General features: G+C 44.1%; 2 protein-coding genes across 4 annotated transcripts in view; one reads left to right on the top strand and one right to left on the bottom strand.

Annotated features, from left to right (window-relative positions):
- Nucleotides 1–13,228: 13,228 nt before the first annotated feature.
- Nucleotides 13,229–20,244, top strand: f9a (coagulation factor IXa). Its single transcript, XM_066648489.1, has 8 exons — nt 13,229–13,388; nt 13,511–13,686; nt 13,779–13,803; nt 14,105–14,218; nt 14,427–14,558; nt 15,364–15,686; nt 17,466–17,592; nt 18,869–20,244. Exons 1-8 carry the CDS (start codon nt 13,322–13,324, stop codon nt 19,447–19,449), a joined length of 1,545 nt encoding a protein of 514 aa, XP_066504586.1. The 5' UTR covers nt 13,229–13,321; the 3' UTR covers nt 19,450–20,244.
- Nucleotides 20,245–20,753: 509 nt separating this feature from the next.
- Nucleotides 20,754–24,797, bottom strand: part of mcf2a (MCF.2 cell line derived transforming sequence a) — a 41,486-nt gene continuing 37,442 nt past the window's right edge. For all 3 annotated transcript variants that reach the window (XM_066648484.1, XM_066648485.1, XM_066648486.1), the window contains 2 exons: nt 24,427–24,527; nt 20,754–24,152 (listed from right to left, as the gene is read on the bottom strand). In XM_066648484.1, the coding sequence (XP_066504581.1) occupies nt 24,112–24,152; nt 24,427–24,527 (142 nt within the window). In that variant the 3' untranslated portion in view covers nt 20,754–24,111. The remainder of the gene's footprint in view (nt 24,153–24,426; nt 24,528–24,797) is intronic.

Genomic DNA, 24,797 nt, shown 5'->3' with positions numbered 1-24,797 from the left:
AGTGTAAAACCTGTTTGGACTTTTTTATTCAACTGTGTTTTCCAGATTACATTTAATTTAAATCTAACAGTTTCTGATGTCCAACCATATGCAGACAGCTTGTAGCGACCATGTGGTTTGGTGATATTTTTGCCACTTTGCAAGTTCAGTGATTTACCATGAAAAAGTTCACTCATTCTTCACACCGTTTCTGTACAGAATCATCTATGATCTCTAGCAATACTATTATTATCAGAGACCCATGGCCCACTGTAAACCTGTTGTTTTTAAAAAAACTGAGAAAGGTAGACAAAGGCAGTCAGAGGGAATCATTTGTTGAGTGCGTAAAAGCATGTGTTTCTTTTCATCTTCGGACTAAATATCAAGCAGTGTGTTTAAATGTCAGCCGGCCGGTTCTGGGCTCGGTCGGACTGGCAGCGAGGGGGTGTGGGTGTGAAACATTACCCTTTCAGGCTCACAGAATGACTGTACTAATTAACAGAGGTATACTTTTTCAAATACCACATTAATGTCAATGGCTCCATCCAGGGGGGGGGCTGAGGCATGGGGCATAGCTTTGAAGCCTGCAGCCTTTCCATTTATAACTTGGAGCACTGGAGGGGAAAAAGTGCTCTATAATAGAGGAGGTAGACAGACGACAGGACCCACTGGAGGCATTAAATCCCTCTGGAGATTAATTTTGTAGTTGGCTACTGTATCCTAATTTACTGGATATCAGACAGTGTAAACACTGGACATACAGGCAACGTTATTAGAAACACCAATCTTTTGTGTCCTCCTTTGCTTTGCTACTCTTCCAAAAAGACCTTACAGTAGACACCGGAACTTTGCTGAGAGGGCTTTTTGCATTCAGCCTGGGATCAGGCATTGTTTTACTGTGAGTTGCAGATCACAAACACCATTCAAGTTCTGGATGTGATGGCAACAGTGGGCTTTGTAACCTACACATTAGACACTACAGGAAATGTAAAACTGGAAACCCAGTGTATAGGACATGAATATCCAGAGATATGAGAATTTGTAAGGAGTTTTACAAGGATTAACATGGAGGCAGACATTATATTTTGTCTGGACAATTTATTTTTCGGGCGGCGCAGCAGGTAGTGTCCCAGTCACACAGCTCCAGGGGCCTGGAGGTTGTGGGTTCAATTCCCGCTCCGAGTGACTGTCTGTGAGGAGTGTGGTGTGTTCTCTCTGTGTCTGCGTGGGTTTCCTCCGGGTGACTGTCTGTGAGGAGTGTGGTGTGTTCTCCCTGTGTCTGCGTGGGTTTCCTCCGGGTGACTGTCTGTGAGGAGTGTGGTGTGTTCTCTCTGTGTCTGCGTGGGTTTCCTCCGGGTGACTGTCTGTGAGGAGTGTGGTGTGTTCTCTGTGTCTGCGTAGGTTTCCTCCGGGTGACTGTCTGTGAGGAGTGTGGTGTGTTCTCTCTGTGTCTGCGTGGGTTTCCTCCAGGTGCTCCGGTTTCCTCCCACAGTCCAAAAACACACGTTGGTAGGTGGATTGGCGACTCAAAAGTGTCCGTAGGTGTGAGTGAATGTGTGTGTCTGTGTTGCCCTGTGACGGACTGGCGCCCCCTCCAGGGTGTATTCCCCCCTTGCGCCCTATGATTCCAGGTAGGCTCTGGACCCACCGCGACCCTGAATTGGATAAGCGCTTACAGATAATGAATGAATATTTTTTTTCCCTTACAGGCACTTAGCTGTCTTCTTAGAGAGACTCTTGTCCATAGACCATCAGATATTTCACAAAATCCATTGCTGTGAAGAAGTATTTTAAGAACAAGAACAGTTCCACCATGGTAACACCTCAGGCCACAACACAGAAGGTGATCCTTCTACCAAATTACTGTAATGTAATTCACTTAAATAATATCTTGAACTCATTTTTGATGCCGAGATTGAAAACACACCCACAGACGCCTCTGCATTGCCCCTGGGACCTGTGGCAGGGTACACATATCCCACAGAGTGATTGACGTCTGTGCTCCATTTTTCAGGCTGAAAAAAGAGATGTGTATTAGCTGGTGAGTCACTCTTAATTCCTTAGACTGAAGTAGGAGAAAACATGATTCTGGTTCTTATGGTTCTTCTCAGAGAGCCTTAGGTTTTAGGATGCAATAATATGTATATGATTTCTGGAGAATTTGATTTTCATGCTTATAATCAATCAGTTTTTTTCCCGGATAAGAAAAGCATTTCCTTTAATAAAGAACCCTTGTAGAACCATAATTTCTAAGTGTGTATCATATTCCAGTTGGTTCACTCCAAAGTCAGTTTAATCCTGTATACAGACTCCTCTCTGAAGCCTGACCTTGCTACTTCCTCTGTCTCCAGAGACCAATCAGCATCTTCTGAGGAGAACAGAAACTCACCAGCCGGTGTCCTCTTTAAATATTTAAAGCAGAAAATCCACACACAGTACTTAAAGTTCACGCTCCAAGATCCTGTAACAGACACAAGTACCACAGACTGTCAGTGATCTGTGCAGAGAACAGGAGGCTAAGGCATTTACGTACAGACTGGGTTTGAATCAGTGGCGGATGCTGGCCTTTAAAGGAGGGGAAGCTCAATTTCGGCCTACATCATAAAATGTGTCGGTTTATTTATACGTAAATTCTACCCTCCGTTCCTTTTCAAGAAAATGATCTGTGACCCTGTCGTACCAACAAGGCGTCTTTTCCAGGGACTTGACTAGTGTCCTCTCAATGGCCAGCAGAGCTAGGCTGCTTAAACGGCCTTGGCCCATGTGAAGTGTGTCCGCCTGTGAGTGCTTTGTGACGGTGGAGGGGCTGAGCAGCACCCGCTGGACAGAAACTGAGATAGAAGTCAGAAAGAGTGATAGAAGTCAGTCTCCAAACACAAGCAGCTACAAAAAACCCACCAGAAATAGAAGCTCAATTTTTCGCTAGTCGTTTTTAAACAAAGAAAATGCCGCTAAGAGGTTTAAGAAAGTCTCCGGTTCAACTCAGAACAGAATGAAAATGTAATTCTCCCACGGATCTTTACACCAAAGGATCGCTGATTCGCTCATTTCGCTGTCAATCAAAAAGGGATTCAGCCTCAGACAGATCATCCAATCATCATGCAGAAGCTGAGCGTCCGGGCCAGCCGAGGCCAGCCCACTGCCCCATAGACCCCCAGAGACGCTGAGCGTCCGATGGGCGGGACAAAGCCCAGCATTTATCCAATGACTCGTCTCGTTTCGCTGCACTTCGCTGCTACACTATTGAACTCTGCGGACGCACTGTTTAAAGCACTGTGAAGCTGTGGGAATGATTGAGAGGAAAGCCGCGTCTTTACCAGTGATAAGAAGCTGATTCTGAACAAAAGTTGAGCATGTTGTAGTGCATGTTAATTTAATGACATGTACACACAACAGTATATATTTGATGACTTATTTTTTGACCTTTTAGGGGAAGCTGAGCTTCCCTTGCAGTCTTAGAGCAATCGCCTCTGGTTTGAATATTCTTTTTAAAGGAGGATTCCAACAGTTTTTAAAAGATGTATCCTGCATCAAATCATTAAGATTAAAACCATTCAGTGTCACACAAGGTCAAGATATAAAGCGTTGTAGAGATTAACAGTGGTGCTGATGGAAACCGGACGTCTGAAAGGCTTAGTGCCTCTAATGGTGCTTTTCCACTGCTTGGTACCTACTTTATTTTACTTGATTCTACTCGCTATTTGGGACCTGATACTAGGTTGGTTTTCCTCTACATCAGTTCCACCCAAAATGTAGTCGGTGATATTGAAAAAAACAGGCAACAGTAGGATTTGGAAAACACAACAATATCAGGGGTAGCTTTAAGTGCTGTTTACTCGTCATGTTTTTGCATATTGTTTTTGTTGGTGGGTGTTGTTTTTTTTTTTTGATGGAACACAGCTTAGCCATGTATGTGTTCAGACAGATCACCATATATATATGTATATATATATATATATTTTGTTCATTGTTGCACTGTCCAGTTGTGTTCCCTAAAGGTACATTACACTCTTTCCGCCAGAAGGAGAGGTGAATATTTGTAATCTTTCAATTCAGAACTGTGTAAAATAAAAGAACAGAATATAAGTCCTGGCGATGAAATGTGGTGTATAAAAAGCCTCAAACCTAAGGATACCACCACTGTGCCGTTTCTTTTTCTGAGAGTGTATTTTGCCAGACAGATGGAAGCAGGACACGGTACAGACCTCACAAATATTGTCATGGCTGAATGAAACCAAATCCTCACAGAAACGCTCCTAAATTTAATGTAAGCGCTTCCCAGAAGCTTTTCTTAATTTAAGAAGACATGATGGATGGGCAGATGCCACAGAGTGAGCTTTATTCTTGTTTTTTTCTGTCCTCGTCTGGTTCAAAGGGCCTTACGCCTACAGGACAGTAAACCGTACACAGGCCTGGGGTGGGACACTACAATCAGTCATTAATCCCTGAGTGCTTTTGGTGAGGAGGCGAGTGATGAAGGATGAGCACAGAATGTCTAACACTGCCACTGAGTGGACAGGCTTATAGCACTTCTCTGAATACGACAGAGGACCAGCGAGAAACACTTACAGTAGTGAGTGAAGAGCAATGATTCTCTCAGTGAGCTGCATCTCACTAAGTGCTTTGGAGAAGCAGCTCATAAATCCCGTGTACAGTAACTGAAGCTGTCAGTTCCTTCCTGATACAGTCAGTGGAATGAGGCACGCTACACCTTGGTTAGTCTCACTCTTTTTTCCCTAATCCCACTGCTAGGATATTGACCTCGGCATGAAACGTGTTTGAGCCTCCCTTGTGAAAGACTGGCCTTGTGTAAAATGACCAAATGTTTTGCGGATATCAGCTCATCCATCATTTCTTCTAAAATGAAGGGCGTTTATAGGAAGCTTTTCCTTCTTAGAAATGAGTAGCATTTTATAATAAAGCCTGCATTTTAGAGTGCACTTTACCCACAGTTACTGTGTATTTCCCCCACACTTACAGTATTACATGCTGTGTTTCATAATGTACTTTCCCAGGACTCACAGTGTAAAATCTCCATAAGAATCAGAACGTTACTGAGCTGTCCCTATTTCTACTAAGATTTATGCATGGATTAAAATTGTATTAATCACAGTCGAATTCTGTGACTAATCATAATTAATCACAAGTGATTAAAATAAGTACTTCTTTGTTTCTTTGAAAAGGAGATAAATAAATGTATACTGTGGTATAGAAGAAACTTTTTTCTTAATTTCATTATAATATTTCAGAGTAGATTTTTTATGCCGTTTGTATTATCTCTTTATTTGCTGAGTAGAAGTTTCAGGGAGTTTAATTGCAGTGCATAGCTCAGACAATAAAAGAGATGGTAAGAGCTAGAGTTAGCTGTTAGATTTAATCCATATTTCAGCACAAAAATAGTATAATCTACTTATATATATATTCATTCATTATCTGTAACCCTTATCCAATTCAGGGTCGCAGTGGGTCCAGAGCCTACCTGGAATCATTGGGCGCAAGGCGGGAATACACCCTGGAGGGGGCGCCAGTCCTTCACAGGGCAACACACACTCACACATTCACTCACACACTCACACCTACGGACACTTTTGAGTCGCTAATCCACCTACCAACGTGTGTTTTTGGACTGTGGGAGGAAACCGGAGCACCCGGAGGAAACCCACGCAGACACAGGGAGAACACACCACACTCCTCACAGACAGTCACCCGGAGGAAACCCACGCAGACACAGGGAGAACACACCACACTCCTCACAGACAGTCACCCGGAGGAAACCCACGCAGACACAGGGAGAACACACCACACTCCTCACAGACAGTCACCCGGAGGAAACCCACGCAGACACAGGGAGAACACACCAACTCCTCACAGACAGTCACCCGGAGGAAACCCACGCAGACACAGGGAGAACACACCAACTTCTCACAGACAGTCACCCGGAGCAGGACATCACCATAAATAATGATTTTAAATAATGTGTGCTATTGATTTAACAAATTCATACAGTCCAGGAGAATCTGAACAAAACATTGTTCTTCAAACTCACTCTCACCAACTACTTTATAGAGAAAAAAAAAATCATTCTTTGATTTCTCATTTGTTTATATTAATATTTTTTTTTGTGTTTACTGTGATTATATATAAATTCATACAAGCACCACACTTATTGAGAAGACATTAGTTTATATATATATATATATGTGCTGTACATACTCTGAATTATTCCACAGCCTATGTTTGGGATGGTGACCTTAGGCTCATGTGTAGCAGCCCTAGAGCCATCTCTCTTTTCTGTGGGTACAAAGTGTTCACCTTAAAATAGCTGAGCAATCTTTGGCTTAGTGTATGCAGCAATAGAAAGGTTTGCTAAAGCATCATTAGCAGTTTTTATGGAGTCAATTAAAACTTAAGAGGACCCCATTGGAATGGACCCTGCCTTAAGGCCCCAAAAGCGCTGTGAGCACTGCTGTTCCATCACGGCGCAGGGGCCACGGAGGCTCCAATCCAGCACCTGACAAAACCTTCCAAAGGCCCAATACAAGGCTGGATAAATGGCCGCCAGTGCCTGATGAAACCCTTGAGCAGGTGATTAAATAGCCAGCGGTAACGATCATAGCTGGCTCAGGCCTGATGCTCTCTGGTGAAGAAGTGGTCCTCCATCGATCGCTCTGGTTTTTTATGGCCTCTGGTCTAATTGGAGATGGCACCAATTCCCAGCTCCTCTGCTCCCTGTGGCAGGCCTGAGACACACAGCAAGGGAATCAATGAGGCTGCTTTATAAATCTCCCTCTGCTCCCACACACAGCCATTAGTCTTCTTCAAAAAGGCACAGGCCAGTACTGTACAGCACACCATTATTTTACTCTCCACCTGCACGGCCTTCACCCCAGACATGAGGTGATGAGTGACAAACTGCTGAATTAAGGACATGCTGTATGTGACACCAGCAGTCTCATTAAGTTGACACTGTTGTTGGGTGCACAAGTTTTAAAGGAATTAAGCCAATGATTGTCACTGCTGTGACTCTATACTGTACCTATAGCACTGGGCTGATTACCATGAACAATAATTAAGATTAAGTTCCTTGTACTTAAAGCTGGAGTAGGTGATTTGTGTAAAAAACTGTTGTTGTTATCTACACATTGCAATAGCAGTCAGTAAACCAAATGCTCTTATGGCATAAATAAACAGTTCCCTTTCTACTCACTAGATTTGAAACATCTAGCTTGTGTCTACATTCATAGTCCATTTTATCAGCTCCACTGGCCAGAAGCACTCTGTAGTTCTACAATTACAGACTGTAGTCCACCTGTTTCTCTGCATACTTTCTAAGCCCCATTTCACCCTGCTCTTTAATGCTCAGGACCCCCACAGAGCAGGTGTGATGACGTGGTGGTGGTGTGTTAGTGTGTGTAGTGCTGGTACGAATGGATCAGACACAGCAAGGCTGTTTGAGTTCTTAAAACTCTCAAAGCCATTCTGTGGACAGTATGTCTGCTGATGAAGGACTAGAGGACATCCAACACACACTCTGCAGCAACAGATGAGCTACTGTCTCTGATTTTACATCTACAGGGTGGACCAGTGAAGTAGGCGTGTCTAACAGAGTGGACAGTGAGTGGATAGTGTTTAAAAAGTCTGACACTAACAACACCACCACTGAAGAACAGGGTGAAATGGGCATGTGTGATTTATAAATCTGTTCCTTGGGGCTTGGGAAGGACGGCTCAAACTGATTTACACCACCGTTTGGATTCCGTAAAACCGCCAACTCTAGCTTTAACATCCCCACCCAGTTGTTTGTAAAATCTGTACAATTACCTCATAACTTTCCCCCAGTAAACAGCAATACAATTGTGTTTCTATGTTCTCTGTTAATCATTAGTTCTTGCTTTGTCCCTGTGTATTTACCTATTATTTACCAAACAATTGAGTAGTGTTACCTTGTATTCTGTCACCCTGCTGTGACCCTGGTCCCCAGCCTCTGCATCTAAAGTAACTTCCCAGTTAGTCAAAATGGCACAGCTTCTCAGAGCTAAACTCTTCCAAGTATAAATCCTCCATTTTGTTACTTGGCTCCTATGTTTCATCATCTTTCAGCATTTAGCATAGCATTGTTGCTTCTTACTGTATTATGTGTACGATGTGTTATACCACGAGCCATTTGTTAATCAGTCATGTGTACACAACTCCACATGTATTTGGGTGAATAAGCCAAGATTTTATAACTCATGTACTGCACTATGTGGGGATTAGGGAGAGATTTGGGCCTCAGAGATTTAGGCAACGTGTGGGCTCAAAAAAGCTGCGTTAATGCAACAGAAATGCTCTCAGTAAGTTAAAACATTTCCCACACTCATATCACAAGAGGTGACAGCTTCTGGTTTGAATGATGAGCCATTTGCCATAAATTGTCCAGGGTGATGAAACACAGGTGTGAACTGTAAACAGATTCAGAGACTCATTCTGAAACACAGTAAGCAAGTTACTGTTAAGAAGTCTATCATATATCTATATTTTACTGTCTAAAAAATACTGAGCAGAACCAGAAGTGTGGAGATTTTTAGTAAATCATTTTTAGATATTAGTATAGATTAGTATATATATAGCAGTGGCGATTGCTCTAAGAGCTCAGCTTCCCCTAAAATGTCAAAAATAAGTGATCAAATATATACTGTTGTGTGTACGTGTCAGTGAATAAATATGCACTACAACGCGCTCAACTTTTGTTCAGAATCAGCTTCTTATCACTGGTAAAGACGCGGCTTTCCTCTCAATCGTTCCTGCAGCTTCACAGTGCTTTAAACAGTGAGGACGCTGAGCGTCCACAGAGTTCAATAGCGAAGCAGCGAAGTGAAGCGAAACGAGACGAGTCATTGGATAAATGCTGGGCTTTGTCCCGCCCATCGGACGCTCAGCGTCTCTGGGGGTCTATGGGGTAGTGGGCTGGCCTCGGCTGGCCCGGACGCTCAGCTTCTGCATGATGATTGGATGATCTGTCTGAGGCTGAATCCCTTTTTGATTGACAGCTAAATGAGCGAATCAGCGATCCTTTGGTGTAAAGATCCGTGGGAGCACAGGTGGACACACTTCACATGGGCCAAGGCCGTTTAAGCAGCCTAGCTCTGCTGGCCATTGAGAGGACACTAGTCAAGTCCCTGGAAAAGACGCGTTTTGGTACGACAGGGTCACAGATCATTTTCTTAAAAAGGAATGGAGGGTAGAATTTACGTATAAATAAACCCACACAAAAGCAAAAACCATCCCTGTGTCGGAAAAGGCTCCCTATTCACCATTCTATCTATCTATCTTTACACTTATATAGCGTCTTTTTAGAAACCTAAGGATGCTTTACAATCCACACTGCTCAGAACACTCAATCCACACAAACACTGGTGAGAAACGGCAGCCGAACACGCACAGCGTACTCTCAACCAGGAACAACCGTCCACCTGGAGGCACTAGGGTTTCAATCCATATCTGGGCTCACACACATTCACTCACACACCAGGACAGTTATTCACCTACTCACCTACCCTCCATGTTTTTGGACTGTGGGACGAAACCGGAGCTCCCGGAGGAAACCCACGCAGACACAGGGAGAACACACCACACAGACAGTCACCTGGAGGAAACCCACGCAGACACAGGGAGAACACACCACACTCCTCACAGACAGTCACCCGGAGGAAACCCACGCAGACACAGGGAGAACATGGAAACTCCACCCATATGGGACTTGAACCCAAGATCCCAGTGCTGGGAGGCGAACGTGCTCACCACTAAGCCACCGTGCCGCTCAATATTCTCTATATTATTCACTATAGGGAACTGAATTCAGGAGGGTAACCAAACAATGCCGTGGATTATGAGTAATCTGATATCTGTTAGAGTACATGGGTTGTACACTACTCTTTGCAGTGCATTGTGGGATTGTTTGAGTGCATTGAAAATTGTCCACTCTATTTTCAGACACTAATACAAAATGTCGGCACCCCCAAAATAGTGCACTGTATAGTGAATAGGGCACAGCGCATATGAATAGTCCACAAACAACAGCATTCCCCAAAATAACCCCGCCAGGCCTGCTGGGAGGACCCCCTGTGAACTCCGCTCCACTTACGGTCCAGCACCCTCACAATAGTCTAGTGTAATTATTAGTGAAGCACTCACCCAGTGGACACAGACATTCTGTGCTAGTACACTAACCTTTAAGTACAGTTTAAATGCTATTTATAGGACACCATGACTTTAAATTTTGAACAGACTGTACATGAGATTAAATGACAAGCATGAGTTTGAGGGTATTGAAGTCTCCTCATGCTGGACTGTTATGTAGTGAAACTGGTATCTGGAGGGATGTAGCTACATGCACAAGCTTTGGGAAGAGTTGGAGTGACAGTTGTGATCCAGGCGTAATCCCCCAACATTACTAATTACTTCTGGCTGCTTTCTAGCAGAGTTAATTGGCAATTACAACACTATATATCTGTGAGGAGTGTGGTGTGTTCTCCCTGTGTCTGCGTTGGTTTCCTCCGGGTGACTGTCTGTGAGGAGTGTGGTGTTTTCTCCCTGTGTCTGCGTTGGTTTCCTCCGGGTGACTGTCTGTGAGGAGTGTGGTGTGTTCTCTCTGTGTCTGTGTTGGTTTCCTCCGGGTGACTGTCTGTGAGGAGTGTGGTGTGTTCTCTCTGTGTCTGTGTTGGTTTCCTCCGGGTGACTGTCTGTGAGGAGTGTGTTGTGTTCTCCCTGTGTCCGCGTGGGTTTCCCCCTGGTGACTGTCTGTGAGGAGTGTGGTGTGTTCTCTCTGTGTCCGCGTGGGTTTCCTCCGGGTGACTGTCTGTGAGGAGTGTGGTGTGTTCTCTCTGTGTCTGCGTGGGTTTCCTCCGGGTGACTGTCTGTGAGGAGTGTGGTGTGTTCTCCCTGTGTCCGCGTGGGTTTCCTCCGGGTGACTGTCTGTGAGGAGTGTGGTGTGTTCTCCCTGTGTCCGTGTGGGTTTCCTCGGGGTGACTGTCAGTGAGGAGTGTGGTGTGTTCTCCCTGTGTCCGCATGGGTTTCCTCCGGGTGCTCCGGTTTCCTCCCACGGTCCAAAAACACACGTTGGTAGCTGGATTGGTGACTCCAAAGTGTCTATAGGTGTGAGTGTGTGAGTGAATGTGTGAGTTTGTGTTGCCCTGTGAAGGACTGGCGCCCCCTCCAGGGTGTATTCCCACCTTGCGCCCAATGATTCCAGGTAGGCTTCGGACCCACCGCGACCCTGAATTGGATAAGGGTTACAGATAATGAATGAATAAACACTATATATTTTCAGCATTAAAATCTTGAGTAAAGCAACTTGCAGTGTTTTACTCCTTCTATAAACACACTGTGAATCTCTCCTAAGAGAGTGTAATTTTAGAGTAGTTCTACTGATCAATGCATCATTCATTCATTCATTGTCTGTAACCATTTATACATCTGAATACTGTTGATATGTTCATGCATTTTCACTGAACATTTTGAAGCATGGCTGACCAATTCAAGACCGATTCAAGGGCAAGCGCCATTAAGTGCTGCGATTTTAAAAAGTTTGGAGTGCTGCAGTCATAATTATGCACGCGCTCTGAAATGGCCTTGAGCTACAATTACACTGTTTGTTGATTGCTTTGTATGAGAGGCTCTTATCAACACCCCCCTCTCGTACCTAAAAACTTTCTGCCACTGTTCCCTGCTCGACTGAGTGGCTCTCGCACAGTGGGGTTGATGTCCAGTGTTAATTACTCAAGTATGAATAATTCAGGCTAGTAATGGCTAGATGAGACGAAAAAGCCCACGGTCGATACGCATGCCTTATCTGAGAAGCCGAAGGGGTCCCTGAGGCACAGGTTTTGTGGGGTCTAGGCCTGGGGGGGGGGCCTGCAGACTCTTCTTTCTGTGCTTTTTCCACTTCTTCCCCTAACCACCTCACCAGTTAGCCATTAAAACCATGGGTAGCCGCATGAGGAGCCACGACTGCTAATGGCGTGTCCATGAGGCATAAGGGAAAGCTCAGCTAACACAAATGGCCACGTTTAACCTCTCATTGCTCTCATCATCATCAGTGAGACAGTAGGAGCTGGAGACAGTGAAGCTGATGGAAATCTCTAATGAGAGAAATGGGGCAATGAGGGAAATGCTGCTTATGAACTAATGACTGCAGTGGGACACTGAATACAGCTGAGTATGCTCCACTTCATTTCATATGTTTCTGATTGAGAGGATCAACTCCTCCTAGGGGTATTATGGCATTACAGCATCATCAAATCTTTAAGCCAGTGGTTTTTGACTGTTTTCTCTGTCAAATGTGGGATAAGGACATTCATAGGAGGCCCCACCCTAAATCCCCTGAGTAAATCCAATATAACCTTCATTCAGTCATTCATCTTCTGTAACCTCTTCAGTGTCACACTGGGTCCAGAGCCTTCACAGTGACTCGGCGCAAGGCAGAAACACACACTGGAGAGACCACCAGGCCTTCACAGGGCATCCCACCCTCACATAGTCACTCTCACACACTACGGGAAGATTCCATACCACCTTACCACCTAACCAATGTTTTTGGAGACACCCGGAGGAGACCCACACACACACAGGGAAAACACATCAAACTCCTCACAGTGACCCAAGACAGAGATTGAACCCAAGATGGAAAGATCAGTGGTAGAAGTTGGTTGCATTCTCTAATTCCTGCAGATCTATCAGGGTTTTTTTTTTTTAATTATTATTTTGGATTGGCGGCTCAGAAGTGTCTGTAGGTGTGAGTGAATGTGTGTGTGTGTGTTGCCCTGTGAAGGACTGGCATGTATGTTCTGAATTAAAAGGGACTAGGCCTGGGCAGATTTCGCGGGCCTGGGAAACATCATTGGACTGTGGGCGCCATCTAGTGGAGGATGAAAGCATACACTGTCAGTATCATTAATGTGACATCATTAAAGGGTCACACAACACCTTCAATTACTAGAGGATGATTTTCTGTAATCCAGACCAGGTCCTAGATTTAAGATGGGTTTAAATAATTAAACCTGGGTCATTTAAACCAAACCAGTGCTTGTCTTAATTATAGTGATCCTGCACTTATTCTCCAGTCAGATCTAATGAGAAAAACAGATACGGTTAATGATTAATTGATTGTGAATTGGACTCACAATCAACCCTCCTCCATTTATTCCTCACTCACATGCACACACACACACACTAGTACACACGGTAACTGTAGAAGTGTGTGTGTGTGGGCAGAGTAAACACAGCTTGTGCACTTTGGAGTGGGACTCGTGTCTCTGGCCTATGACTGAAGCGTGGTGAAGGAATAAATCTGTTTGTGTTCGGCATGGAACTACTCTCCCTGCTCCTGCTCTCAGGAGCTCTGCTGCAGCACGGCTCACCCACCTCAGCAGGTACGAAGTGCGTTCAATTGAAATAGTATGTATTCTGATATTACCTTGTGGAGTTGGTAGCATTTTCCACACAGTAGTTAACCTTGCCTTGCTCTCCATCTCTTTGTTTACGTACCGAAAAGCTCCTGGGGCTGTGTTTCTCAAAGAGAAAGAGGCAGACGATGTCCTGCGGAGGGACAGAAGGGCCAACACCGGGGCCTTCGAGGAGTTACTTCAGGGGAATTTGGAGAGGGAGTGTATGGAGGAAAGGTGTAGTCTGGAGGAGGCCAGAGAAGCCTTTGAAAACAATGAGAAAACGGTGAGTGCGATTTGACATAGCAGTGTTGTGTCATACATGTGCTGTACTCATTATAACTGCAAAGATAAAGGCTTGTTTGTCTGTTTGTGCAGATGGAGTTTTGGGCAGGGTATTCCGGTACGTCTTTCTGTTTAATCATTTACTGCATTATTGACTGGAACTTGCAGTTCTAGAATTTCAACAAATCAAAAGGTGCTGCAAAAACTGGCTCACTTCTGATTCATAGCACGGTGCCAAAGTCGGAGGCCACTGTCAGAAGGGCCATTAGTTACTAGTATGAGTCAGTTGTTTTTTATATCTGCTGGCTATATTTTATACCAATGTTTTATTAGAATTATGGACGTTTGGAAAAATATCCAAGAATTCCTAACCGTATTTTGACTGGAAATCAAGCCTGACTTTCTGTTGAATCTCTCAGAGGAGAACCTGTGTAAATCAGCTCCGTGTAAGAACCAGGGAACCTGTGAGAACCAGAGAGGGACGTACGTGTGCAACTGTCCAACAGGCTTCACTGGAACTAACTGTGAAATAGGTGAGAGCAAACCCCGCCTGCCTTGATCTGTCTGATCTACGGAGTCTAACAGGAACGGCTAAAGGAATAAGAAACCTACAGGAACTGGTGGAACGTGGCAGTTTTGGATGGCGTGACTAAGCTGATTTTTCTGATGACCGTACTTCATGTTCAGCACATTTCCTCACATGTCTGAGTGTGTGTGTGTGTGTGTGTGTGTGCTCCTCAGTGACGGCCAGACAGTGTGATGTGAACAACGGTGGGTGTATGCACTTCTGCTCTCAGACTGGAGCTCGTGGAGCTGAGTGTTCCTGTGCATTTGGCTACAAGCTGGTGGGAGCGGTCAAGTGTCAGCCTGAAGGTACCGTTTGTGAAGTGACCCAACTTTGCTGGACATTGAAACTGGACACTGTTGCCTTAAGCAAATGCAGTGGTTTGATTTTAAAATACTTTACAATATACACTGAAAAATAACTGGATTAGAAACACCTACCTTGTATCTGCACTCATTGTCTGTTTGATCAGCCCCACTGACCCTACAGGAGCACTTTGTAGTTCTACAATTACAGACTGTAGTCCACCTGTTTCTCTGCATACTTTCATATCCCCATTTCACCCTGCTCTGGTCAGGACCCCCACAAGATCACCACAAAGTAGATATGATTGTGGTGGTGGTGGATCATTCTCAGGGCTGCAGTGACATGGACAAGTGGATCAGACCCAGCAGTGCTATTCGAGTTTTTAAACACTGTGTTGTAGCTGTAAAGTCAGAGACAGTAGCTCATTCACCTCTGCACAGTTTTTAGTGTCGGTCGTCCTCTAGTCCTTCATCAGTGGACACAGGACGCTGCTGGCTTGATAGTTTCGCTTGGTGGTCTATTCTCATCCCAGGAGTGACATTGAGGGCTTTAAAAACTCTAACAGCACTGCTGTGTCTGATCCACTCATGCCAACCCAACACACACGAACACACCACCACAACGTCAGTGTCACTGCGGCACTGAGAATGATCCACCACCCACATCATACCTGCTCTGTGGAGGTCCTGTGGGGGTCATGACCACTGAAGAACAGGGTGAAATGTGGATAAGCAAGTATGCAGAGCAACAGATGGACTGTGCTCGTTCAGTGTGTTTCTATGCTTTTTCTTTAATGTGCATCGCCAGTGCCATTTCCTTGTGGCCTAAGGAAACTGAGCGCAGGAAGCTCCATCAGATCTTTGGGCTCCATCACAGCCAACAGCACCGGGAGTCATAGCAAGAAAAGACCAGTTCGCCGAGCCGTCGCGAACAACCAGACCACCAGCCATATCACTGACCACACCATTGGCCAGACCACCAAACATGTTAATCAGAGCAAAGAGCACAGAATCGCACCCTCTCGCTCCAGATTACCCCAGTGGGTGTTCAACACCACAGAGGACCCACACAACACCAGGATCCGCATCGTTGGAGGAAGCCAAGCGTCTCCTGGAGAAATTCCCTGGCAGGTACAAGAGCCTGAGTCAAAACCATTTCACAGAATATGAATTAATCCCTATTCCAGATGGATTCTTTTTTCTTTTTTTAACCAGAGAAGGTTCTGTAATGTCATTTGTAAGGGATTTGGCTGTCCAATTCATACAGGATAAAGTATCTGTATAATCCTCTAAATTACCACAGGTAGCTGATTGAGACGTCATTGTCAACCCCTCTATAAAATGAATTTAGCTTCTTTAAAATGCCCCCGGTGCTGACACCAGCGTTTAACTGCGTACACACAGCTTGTATAATTATAATCACCATGTAACAGCCTGATGTGAAATTGGATGCTCTGGGGCAGCAGCACATCAGTACTCAAGGCCAAGCATGGGCTGGAAGGGTATGAAGCCTTGGAGCTGTGAAGCTATTCTCCATCCAGGTGTTTATGACCCAGAAATAATCATCCAATATCATTACCTGATTTCACTTGTCGTCTTGTGACCGAAGGCCAATTTCGCAACACAAACATTAACAACATTCACAAATCCCATTTTTCTGTTTTGCCTAAGGATAGGGGGTCTCATTTATTGTTAGGAAATAAACCCACAAATGTCAGTATGTTCTCCTTTAAACAGTATGATAGCAATTAATTTACATTAATGTAGTTTGAATGTATTACCTCATAATAAGCATTAAATATCACTAGTGTCTTAAATATCACTGATGTCTTAGTAGGTAGCTAGTTAATTTACAGTTTCACCTCAAATGGTGATTCAATTACATTCTAACGCCTGGCATTACTGTAACCTTTAAGGTGGAACTGGAAGGTTTGGAGAAATTAAAATTAAAACCTGAATTCAGCTTCATTCCAAAGAAGATTGAGGAGTTGGTGATAACATATTTGGGCGGCATGGTGGCGCAGCAGGTAGCGTCGCTGTCACACAGCTGCAGGGACCTGGAGGTTGTGGGTTTGAGCCCTGGGTGACTGTCTGTGAGGAGAGTGGTGTGTTCTTCCTGTGTCTGCGTGGGTTTCCTCCAGGTGACTGTCTGTGAGGAGCGTGGTGTGCTCTCCCTGTGTCTGCGTGGGTTTCCTCTGGGTGACTGTCTGTTATAAGGTCACGCTCGTGTACATGTTCATGTGCCTATTAAAATTCAGTTAATTACCTTCAGTTCTGTCACATCATTAATGCGACCATTTTGTTTTTTGGCTTGGGACCCACCCAAAGTATCTACTGTAAGCAGAGGCTGATAATGTAGTAAGAGATAGTAGGCCTGTCACATTTAGCCATTTTTATGTGTTTGATATTTTGACCCCAAAAAATAATTGAGAAAACCAATATTAATATCATCCATTAAAACTGATATAATGATTGCACTCCTTTAAAGAGCAATGTTTAGCTGAAACAAATATTAAGAATTTTCAGACACTGTAATTGGAATGTGTTTAAATACTGATGTTAATTCTTATGTAAACAAACATACAAGCAAACACAATGCGATACTGAAGTCAGCAGAAATTATCAGAGAAAATACCTGTGTAACGTACAATAAGTCAGTAATGTAATTGTAATTAGACGACAGGTCTAAACGAGAGATGACCTAGTACCTTCATTTCAGAAGAAAGGTTGAGTGAGGAAATATCCACATAGTAGTTTGTGGCCCTTTTCTTGTCGTTTACCGGATCAGCTGAAGAGAAATGGAGCAATTTAACTCAGAGCAGTAAACACACAGTGTAGAGTCCACTCAGAAACAGACGTGATGGAGTGATCAGTACAAGTGTGATGTCCTCATGTACTCATGTCCTGTAGGTGGCGCTGGTGGTGCGCTCCACACAGCAGGTGTTTTGTGGGGGTTCCATTCTGAGCCAGATGTGGGTCATTACCGCAGCCCACTGTCTGGAAGAGAGCAAGAACAAAGCCTACTTTGTCAGAGTCGGTAAGTCTCCAGCTCCAAACCAGTGTGGAAGTACCCCCACACTGCACTTTTCCCTGCTTTAATACACCAGCTTACACACTGATCAGCCGATGCTGTGGAAATGTCAGAGACCCTCCTCTGTTTGTTGAAGATATTTCTGTGGAAATGAAGTCCATGGAGAGACCAAGAAAAATAAATGGAACGAAAAACTTTTTAAAATGATATGTTTTTGTTATTGAACGATTAAGACATTGGAGCGCCACTTTCCCTTCTGTAATTTACTGTTCAGTATTTTACGTGTGCGTGGTGGTTGTTTTTAATAATGTGTGGACACAAAAGTATAAATCAAGGCCACAAAATAACATATGAATATATCTTGTGGTCACAATATGTTATTTTGTGGCACGGTGACGCAACAGTGAGTGTCACTGTCACATCTCCAGGGTTCTGAGGTTGTGGGTTTGAGCTCCGATCGAGTCTGTGAGGAGTGTGGTGTGTTCTCCCTGTGTCTGCGTGGGTTTCCTCCGGGTGACTGTCTGTGAGGAGTGTGGTGTGTTCTCCCTGTGTCTGCGTGGGTTTCCTCCGGGTGACTGTCTGTGAGGTGTTTGTTGTGTTCTCCCTGTGTCTGCGTGGGTTTCCTCCGGGTGACTGTCTGTGAGGTGTTTGTTGTGTTCTCCCTGTGTCTGTGTGGGTTTCCTCCCGTGAGCCAAAAGCACAGGTTGGTAGGTAGATTAGCGACTCAAAGGTGTCCTTAGTTGTGAGTGTGTGTCGCCCTGCGAAGGACTGGCGCTGTGATTCTGGGTAGGCTCCGGACCACGTAGTGGCCACGCCTGATTAAAAACAAAAGTCATGTCACCTTAGAGGCTCCATAAAATTCAAACATTCTTATGCTTTTTTTGTCATATTATGGCAATTGGCATTTTAATCAACAAAAACAATAACCGGAGAATGGTAGTAGTATTTATTGGTCAATGCATTCATTATGAGCCAAAAGCATGTGCTTCAGTTTGTTCTGTTGTTGGGGACAATACGGCATGTGACTTTTGTTTGCATGGAGTTGTTTTCCTTCTCTGCCTGAACTGAACTGTAGACACCACAGAACTAAACCCAGAGCAGAGGAAGAGCTGGGAACCACTGCTTTAAGCCAGCAGCAAATGATCACCTTCACCACAGAAGAGTTTAATCACAGAACCAACGTATAGATTGTCCGTATAATTGTGTCACTATAAAAAGCAAGGAAGAGTCTTTGGAGAAAATGACTGGTCAATTTTAAATGTTTTGTCTCCACATCCTGCAGGTGAATACAACGTTTCAATGAAGGACAGCACGGAGCAGGACCTGGAGGTGGAGAAGGCAGTGGTGCACACACTCTACAAGCCTGCGGTCAGTTTGTACAACCATGACGTGGCCTTGCTGCGTCTGCGCAGCCCCATCCGTTTCTCTGAGCAGGTGATGCCCATCTGCCTTGGGCCCAAAGCCTTCACCGAGTCCCTGCTGAACTCGGGCTCTCTGGCTGTGGTCAGTGGCTGGGGTCGGCTGCGCTTTAGTGGCCGGCCGGCTAACACACTGCAGAAGGTGGAGCTTCCCTTTGTGGACAGGAGCGAGTGTAAGGACAGCAGTACTGACCGCATCTCACACTTCATGTTCTGCGCCGGATATTCAGACGGGGCCAAGGACGCGTGTCAGGGGGACAGTGGGGGGCCGCATGCAAACCAGTTCCACAACACCTGGTTTCTGACAGGCATCGTCAGCTGGGGCGAGGAGTGTGCCAAGAAAGGGAAATACGGAGTGTACACACGAGTAGGAAACTACTACAAGTGGATACAGTATGTAATAGGGAACCTCAAAAAAGCACCGCCCAGTGATGTTGAGATGTAATTTCTAAATCTTTCATTTAAAACCTTAATTTTAATATGACCAAGAGATAACAGTGACCTATAACATAGAGATTTAAATACTGTCAAATAACCCCCAGAAGGGTTTTCCATATTTTGGGAACAAGAAAAATGATTGCATAATAAACAAATGTTGGTGTAATCTATTTACAGTAACTTTATGAAAAATGTGCATGTGTTTACCTCCACTTCTGAAATACAAGTGAGCTTGGATGCTAATTTTAAATTTTAAAATGAAAAATGAAATGAAATATACACTTACTGGTAATTATACAACATACAACTAAGTATGGTGTTCTCCCTGTGTCCGCGTGGGTTTCCTCTGGGTGACTGTCTGTGACATTTTTTTGCTCGATATATTGTGCAAGAAATAATCGCGATAAACGATATTATTGTCATTTTAAGACCATTTTATGCCACTGATATAATGCTAATATATTTGCATATTAATTGCCCCCTCCAGGGTGTGTTCCCGCCTTGTGCCCAATGATTCCAGGTAGGCTCTGGACCCACCACGACCCTGAACTGGATAAATGAATAAATGAATGACTGAATAATTGCATATTAATGCAATTACAGCTCTTTGAAGAGCCAAGAATTTTCAGACCCAGAAATAATTGAGATAAACAAAATGATTTTCATTTTAAGACCATGTTACACAACTGATGTAATGGTAATATAATGTCATAATTACACAGACACACCCATTTAAAGAGCAACATACTTTTAGCAAAAACATACTGGAATGAGAATATAAAAATATTTAAATATCCTAAATAAATTAATTCTAAAATAAAACTGTCCACATAACAGCTCCATAAAAGAGACCACAACAGAGCAAGGGACTAAAACACTGGTGATGTTCATTCTTAAGCAAACAACAAACACACCAGTAAATACAACGGGCAACACTGAGGTCAGCAATAATACCCATATATTGTACTATAAGTAGATCAAGTTATTATTGTGACAGGCCCACATATGACCATCTGTGACTGTCTGTGAGGAGTGTGGTGTGTTCTCCGTGTCTGTGTGGGTTTCCTCCGGGTGACTGTCTGTGAGGAGTGTGGTGTGTTCTCCCTGTGTCTGCGTGGATTTCCTCCGGGTGACTGTGAGGAGTGTGGTGTGTTCTCCCTGTGTCTGTGTGGGTTTCCTCCGGGTGACTGTCTGTGAGGAGTGTGGTGTGTTCTCCCTGTGTCTGTGTGGGTTTCCTCCGGGTGACTGTCTGTGGGGAGTGAAGTGTGTTCTCCCTGTGTCTGTGTGGGTTTCCTCCGGGTGACTGTCTGTGGGGAGTGAAGTGTGTTCTCCCTGTGTCTGCGTGGGTTTCCTCCAGATGACTGTCTGTGAGGAGTGTGGTGTGTTCTCCCTGTGTCTGCGTGGGTTTCCTCCGGGTGCTCTGGGTTTCCTCCCACAGTCCAGAAAAACACACGTTGGTAGGTGGATTGGCGACTCAAAAGTGTCCGAGTTAATGTGTGAGTGTGTTTCGCCCTGTGAAGGACTGGCGCCCCTTTTAGGGTGCGTTCCTGCCTTTGCGCAGATAAGCGGTTACAGACGATGCATGGATGAATGAATGGGCTGTTTTGTCAGCCAGTCAAAACAGAAAACCAGAGCACCTAGAAGAAACACACACAGACATGAGAAGCACACACCAAACTCCTCAAACTTCTTATGCTCAGTTTATTCCTGATTCCAGACCCATGGCGACCCTGATCAGGATGAAGCGCAGAAAGAAGATGAATGAATGGATATTTTGGCGGCTTTGTTTTCATGTGTGGACGATGTGCGCAGGGAAGTATTGATGTTCACATACTACATTAAAAAAAGTGTGGACATTACCATCATATGGGCTTTTTAAGGAAGCATAAGGACAGCACCACCCATGTTTAGCCCCTCTCACTTCAGTCTGACAAACTCATTTCATAGAGCCCCTGGCTTTGAACTCTCACACTTCAGGGGGAGGAGGGGAATCAGGGGATAGCTGAGAATATCTAACACTTGAAACCTACTTTAGATTTCCTCTGTGCTTAAAAAGACTCATGGCCCCATTCAGAATAAAATCAGTGAATCTAACCCCTGGCCTCTGGAGACTTCACAGTGCTCTGCTTTTGGCTTTTTCACGACTTCGGTCAGTTCCCAGATGTGTTCCATTTCAGTGCAGCAGTCTTTGTCTATACAACTGATATGTAATCATACACAAACTTCAGAATACAACATTGTGGTTTTGCAGCAACATCATACATTTTTGACCAAACAAATATGAAAATATAAACATAATTTTTCTAGAAAACAGTTTATTAATTGATTGAAACACATTGTTTACACTTTACAATGAACTGTACAAAACTGGAACAGATAACAATGCCACATTTACAATAAAGTCAGTGTGCATACGTATTCCTGTCAAAGGATTAATTTTGTGAGATAATTGTAAGCTATTTAGGCATATTAAGTGGGAAATAATGAGAGTTAGAGCTGGAATAAGCCATAAGCCAGTCACTGTGTGTTTAACGTTATAGAGACATGAGGCTGCCAGAGAACAACTTGATAGCAAAATAAATAAATTAATAACATAAGAAATGTGTACTTTGGAGTTGCTCCTGCTGCGTCGCCGAACTCATTTCCACTTCAAACGCTGGCATATCAAAGGCAGCCCTCCAACTGGGGGCTTGATTTGATGTGGTAAATTCATATAAGTCCGCAATCAATATTTAATTAAGCGCTCGACACAGTGGGTACATTTCATGTTTGCGGTATGATATCTAATAGGAAGCCTAGATTAGGGAGCGAACACACACACACACACACACACACACACACACACTCTGAACAGGGAAATGAGAGGGTCTCCTTATTCTGCCAATGGTGTGCAATTCAACTTGTGTGTCAATCTGGGGGCCAAGTCAGGCCCCTCATCTCTTAATTAATAATGGACTGCATGAGCTTCATAACGATGAGCTTGATGAAGGCAGCGCTGCATTAACTCTGAGTGCTTTTAAGACAGCAGGCTTACTCAGGACGACTTGCAGACATGCAGAACTGTCAAAAATCCAGTGGGATCTGTGACCCACAGTTCCCTTAAAGTGCTTTTAAACTAATATATACACTGCTAATCAACTCCTAAATGTAACCGAGTAGCAAGGTACTGCATTGTTATTTTTAGGACAATGAACTGGCCACTCCAGAGCTCAGATCTCAGTATCAAGGAATATTATGAGAAGCAGAAAATGCATCCAAGGCATGGAAAATGTCTACCATGTTCAAATTCTACCTCATCCATCAACAGAAAATACAACCAACCTTGTGTTGATATGCAGGTGGGTATTGCTCTGGTTTGTTTTTTTTTACAACCGTGAAAAAGTGGCCAGTGAATGTAGGTACAGGTACAATTACTAGAAAAGTGTGTGTGAGCAATGAAAGGCATTATGGCACTGCATTGTTGGCTCTTAAATCTCTCACAGAGCTAAAAAATAAATAAAATCATGTCGTAAAACATACATTACAAAACATATGACTAGGCCTGTCACAATAGACATTTTTTGCTCGATATATTGTGCAAGAAATAATCGCGATAAACGATATTATTGTCATTTTATGCCACTGATATAATGCTAATATATTTGCATATTAATTGCCCCATCCAGGGTGTGACCTTGCGCCCAATGATTCCAGGTAGGCTCTGGACCCACCGCGACCCTGAACTGGATAAGGGTTACAGATAATGAATGAATGAATGAATAATTGCATATTAATGCAATTACAGCTCTTTGAAGAGCCAAGAATTTTCAGACCCAGAAATAATTGAGATAAACAAAACGAATATCCTAAATAAATTAAGTCTAAAATAAAACTGTCCACATAACAGCTCCATAATAGAGACCAGAGAAAACCACGGGACGGAACAGAGCAAGGGACTAAAACACTGGTGATGTTCATTCTTAAGCAAACAACAAACACACCAGTAAACACAACGGGCAACAGTGAAGTCAGCAATAATACCCATATATTGTACTATAAGTAGATCAATTATTATTGTGACAGGCCCACATATGATCGAAACAATTACAGCAAACATACTAGGAACAACAATCAGCACCTCGGACACACGGTTGTAAAGGAGGGAGGCCTTCATGGCCTTCTCCACAGCATTTATAACCTATGTCCATGGAGAACTGTCAGGATAAGAAAGAGAAAAATAGGTGGTCACTGGATAAGAAGGCCACATCTGCACAGATGCTGAAGGGCCATACCACAGCTGGTAGAATGCTCCAGGGTTCATCAGGTCAGGAGGACTGAAGGGTGGTAGAGGGACAGGTAGATGTGCATTCTGAGGAGATATCGCCTGTCAGAAGTCAAGGTCAGGTCCACAGCAGACGGGGAAATGGATAAAGACAAAGAGATCGAACTCCTTCGGATCCCAAAATACTGGCGAGGGCTTGTACAGTACCAAAAAACCCAAAACAAATCAAAAAACCCTAACACCAGATCCTGTTGTCAGTCCTTAACCTTAGAAAACATATGACAGGAAGACTCACCCAGGAAGTGTCCTAGTCTGGAGAAAAAAAACCGTAGACGTCCAGCATTACTGTCCAGACACGGTGGCCCGAGTTCACACAGAGGTGATTAGGCCAAGGGCAGAAGTTTAACTCTATGGAGTGCTGAGCTTCCGAGCTTTACGACTCCCTGCTTCTGTGGAGAACGCAGACCAACATTAGTACACAAACAATCGCTAATTCATAAGCAGTAGCTGTTTGAACGAAAACAAACATTCGATCTAGTGTGTCCAAACTTTTGATGAGTACTGGAAGCATTGTTTATTAATAATTTTACAAAGCAAGCAGAATAATGTGCAAAAATGAGCCCCGTTCCACTGACCCAATTACATTTATTGAGCTGTGCACACAAAACTGAAATGCAAACAGCATGCTGCTGATTGAAGAACAGTGAGTTTATGACCCCTTACCCCTGAGCCAGCCGGGACTCCCTCTGCTGTTACCCAGGACAAGCTTCAAACTGGCAGCAGGGATCCTGCCGTCCTGTCTTCGGCTCAGGTTCTTCACCAGCCTGTGAGAGACCAGGGGTCAGGTTTCCAGCACGGACACTCTACGGTTATTATGTGGAGAGTACTATGAGTTTCACCCTAACTCCAGAGTCAGAGGACAGCTCAACACACCTGGAGGAGAACACTAACTGCATAACTCCTTACAGACAGGGACCTGAGGTTGGGTTTGAACCCACAACCCTAGGACCGTGTCAGTGACACTACGCCGCTCTATCTACCCCTCTATCTACTCTGTACTGCTGATGTAAACTGAAGCATCTTGTTGACCTTGA

This window comes from Hoplias malabaricus, chromosome 17, assembly GCF_029633855.1.
Source record: "Hoplias malabaricus isolate fHopMal1 chromosome 17, fHopMal1.hap1, whole genome shotgun sequence".
Lineage (NCBI taxonomy): Eukaryota > Metazoa > Chordata > Actinopteri > Characiformes > Erythrinidae > Hoplias > Hoplias malabaricus.
Note: the sequence above shows the minus strand (reverse complement) of the source record. Positions and strands in the feature narration are given on the sequence as shown.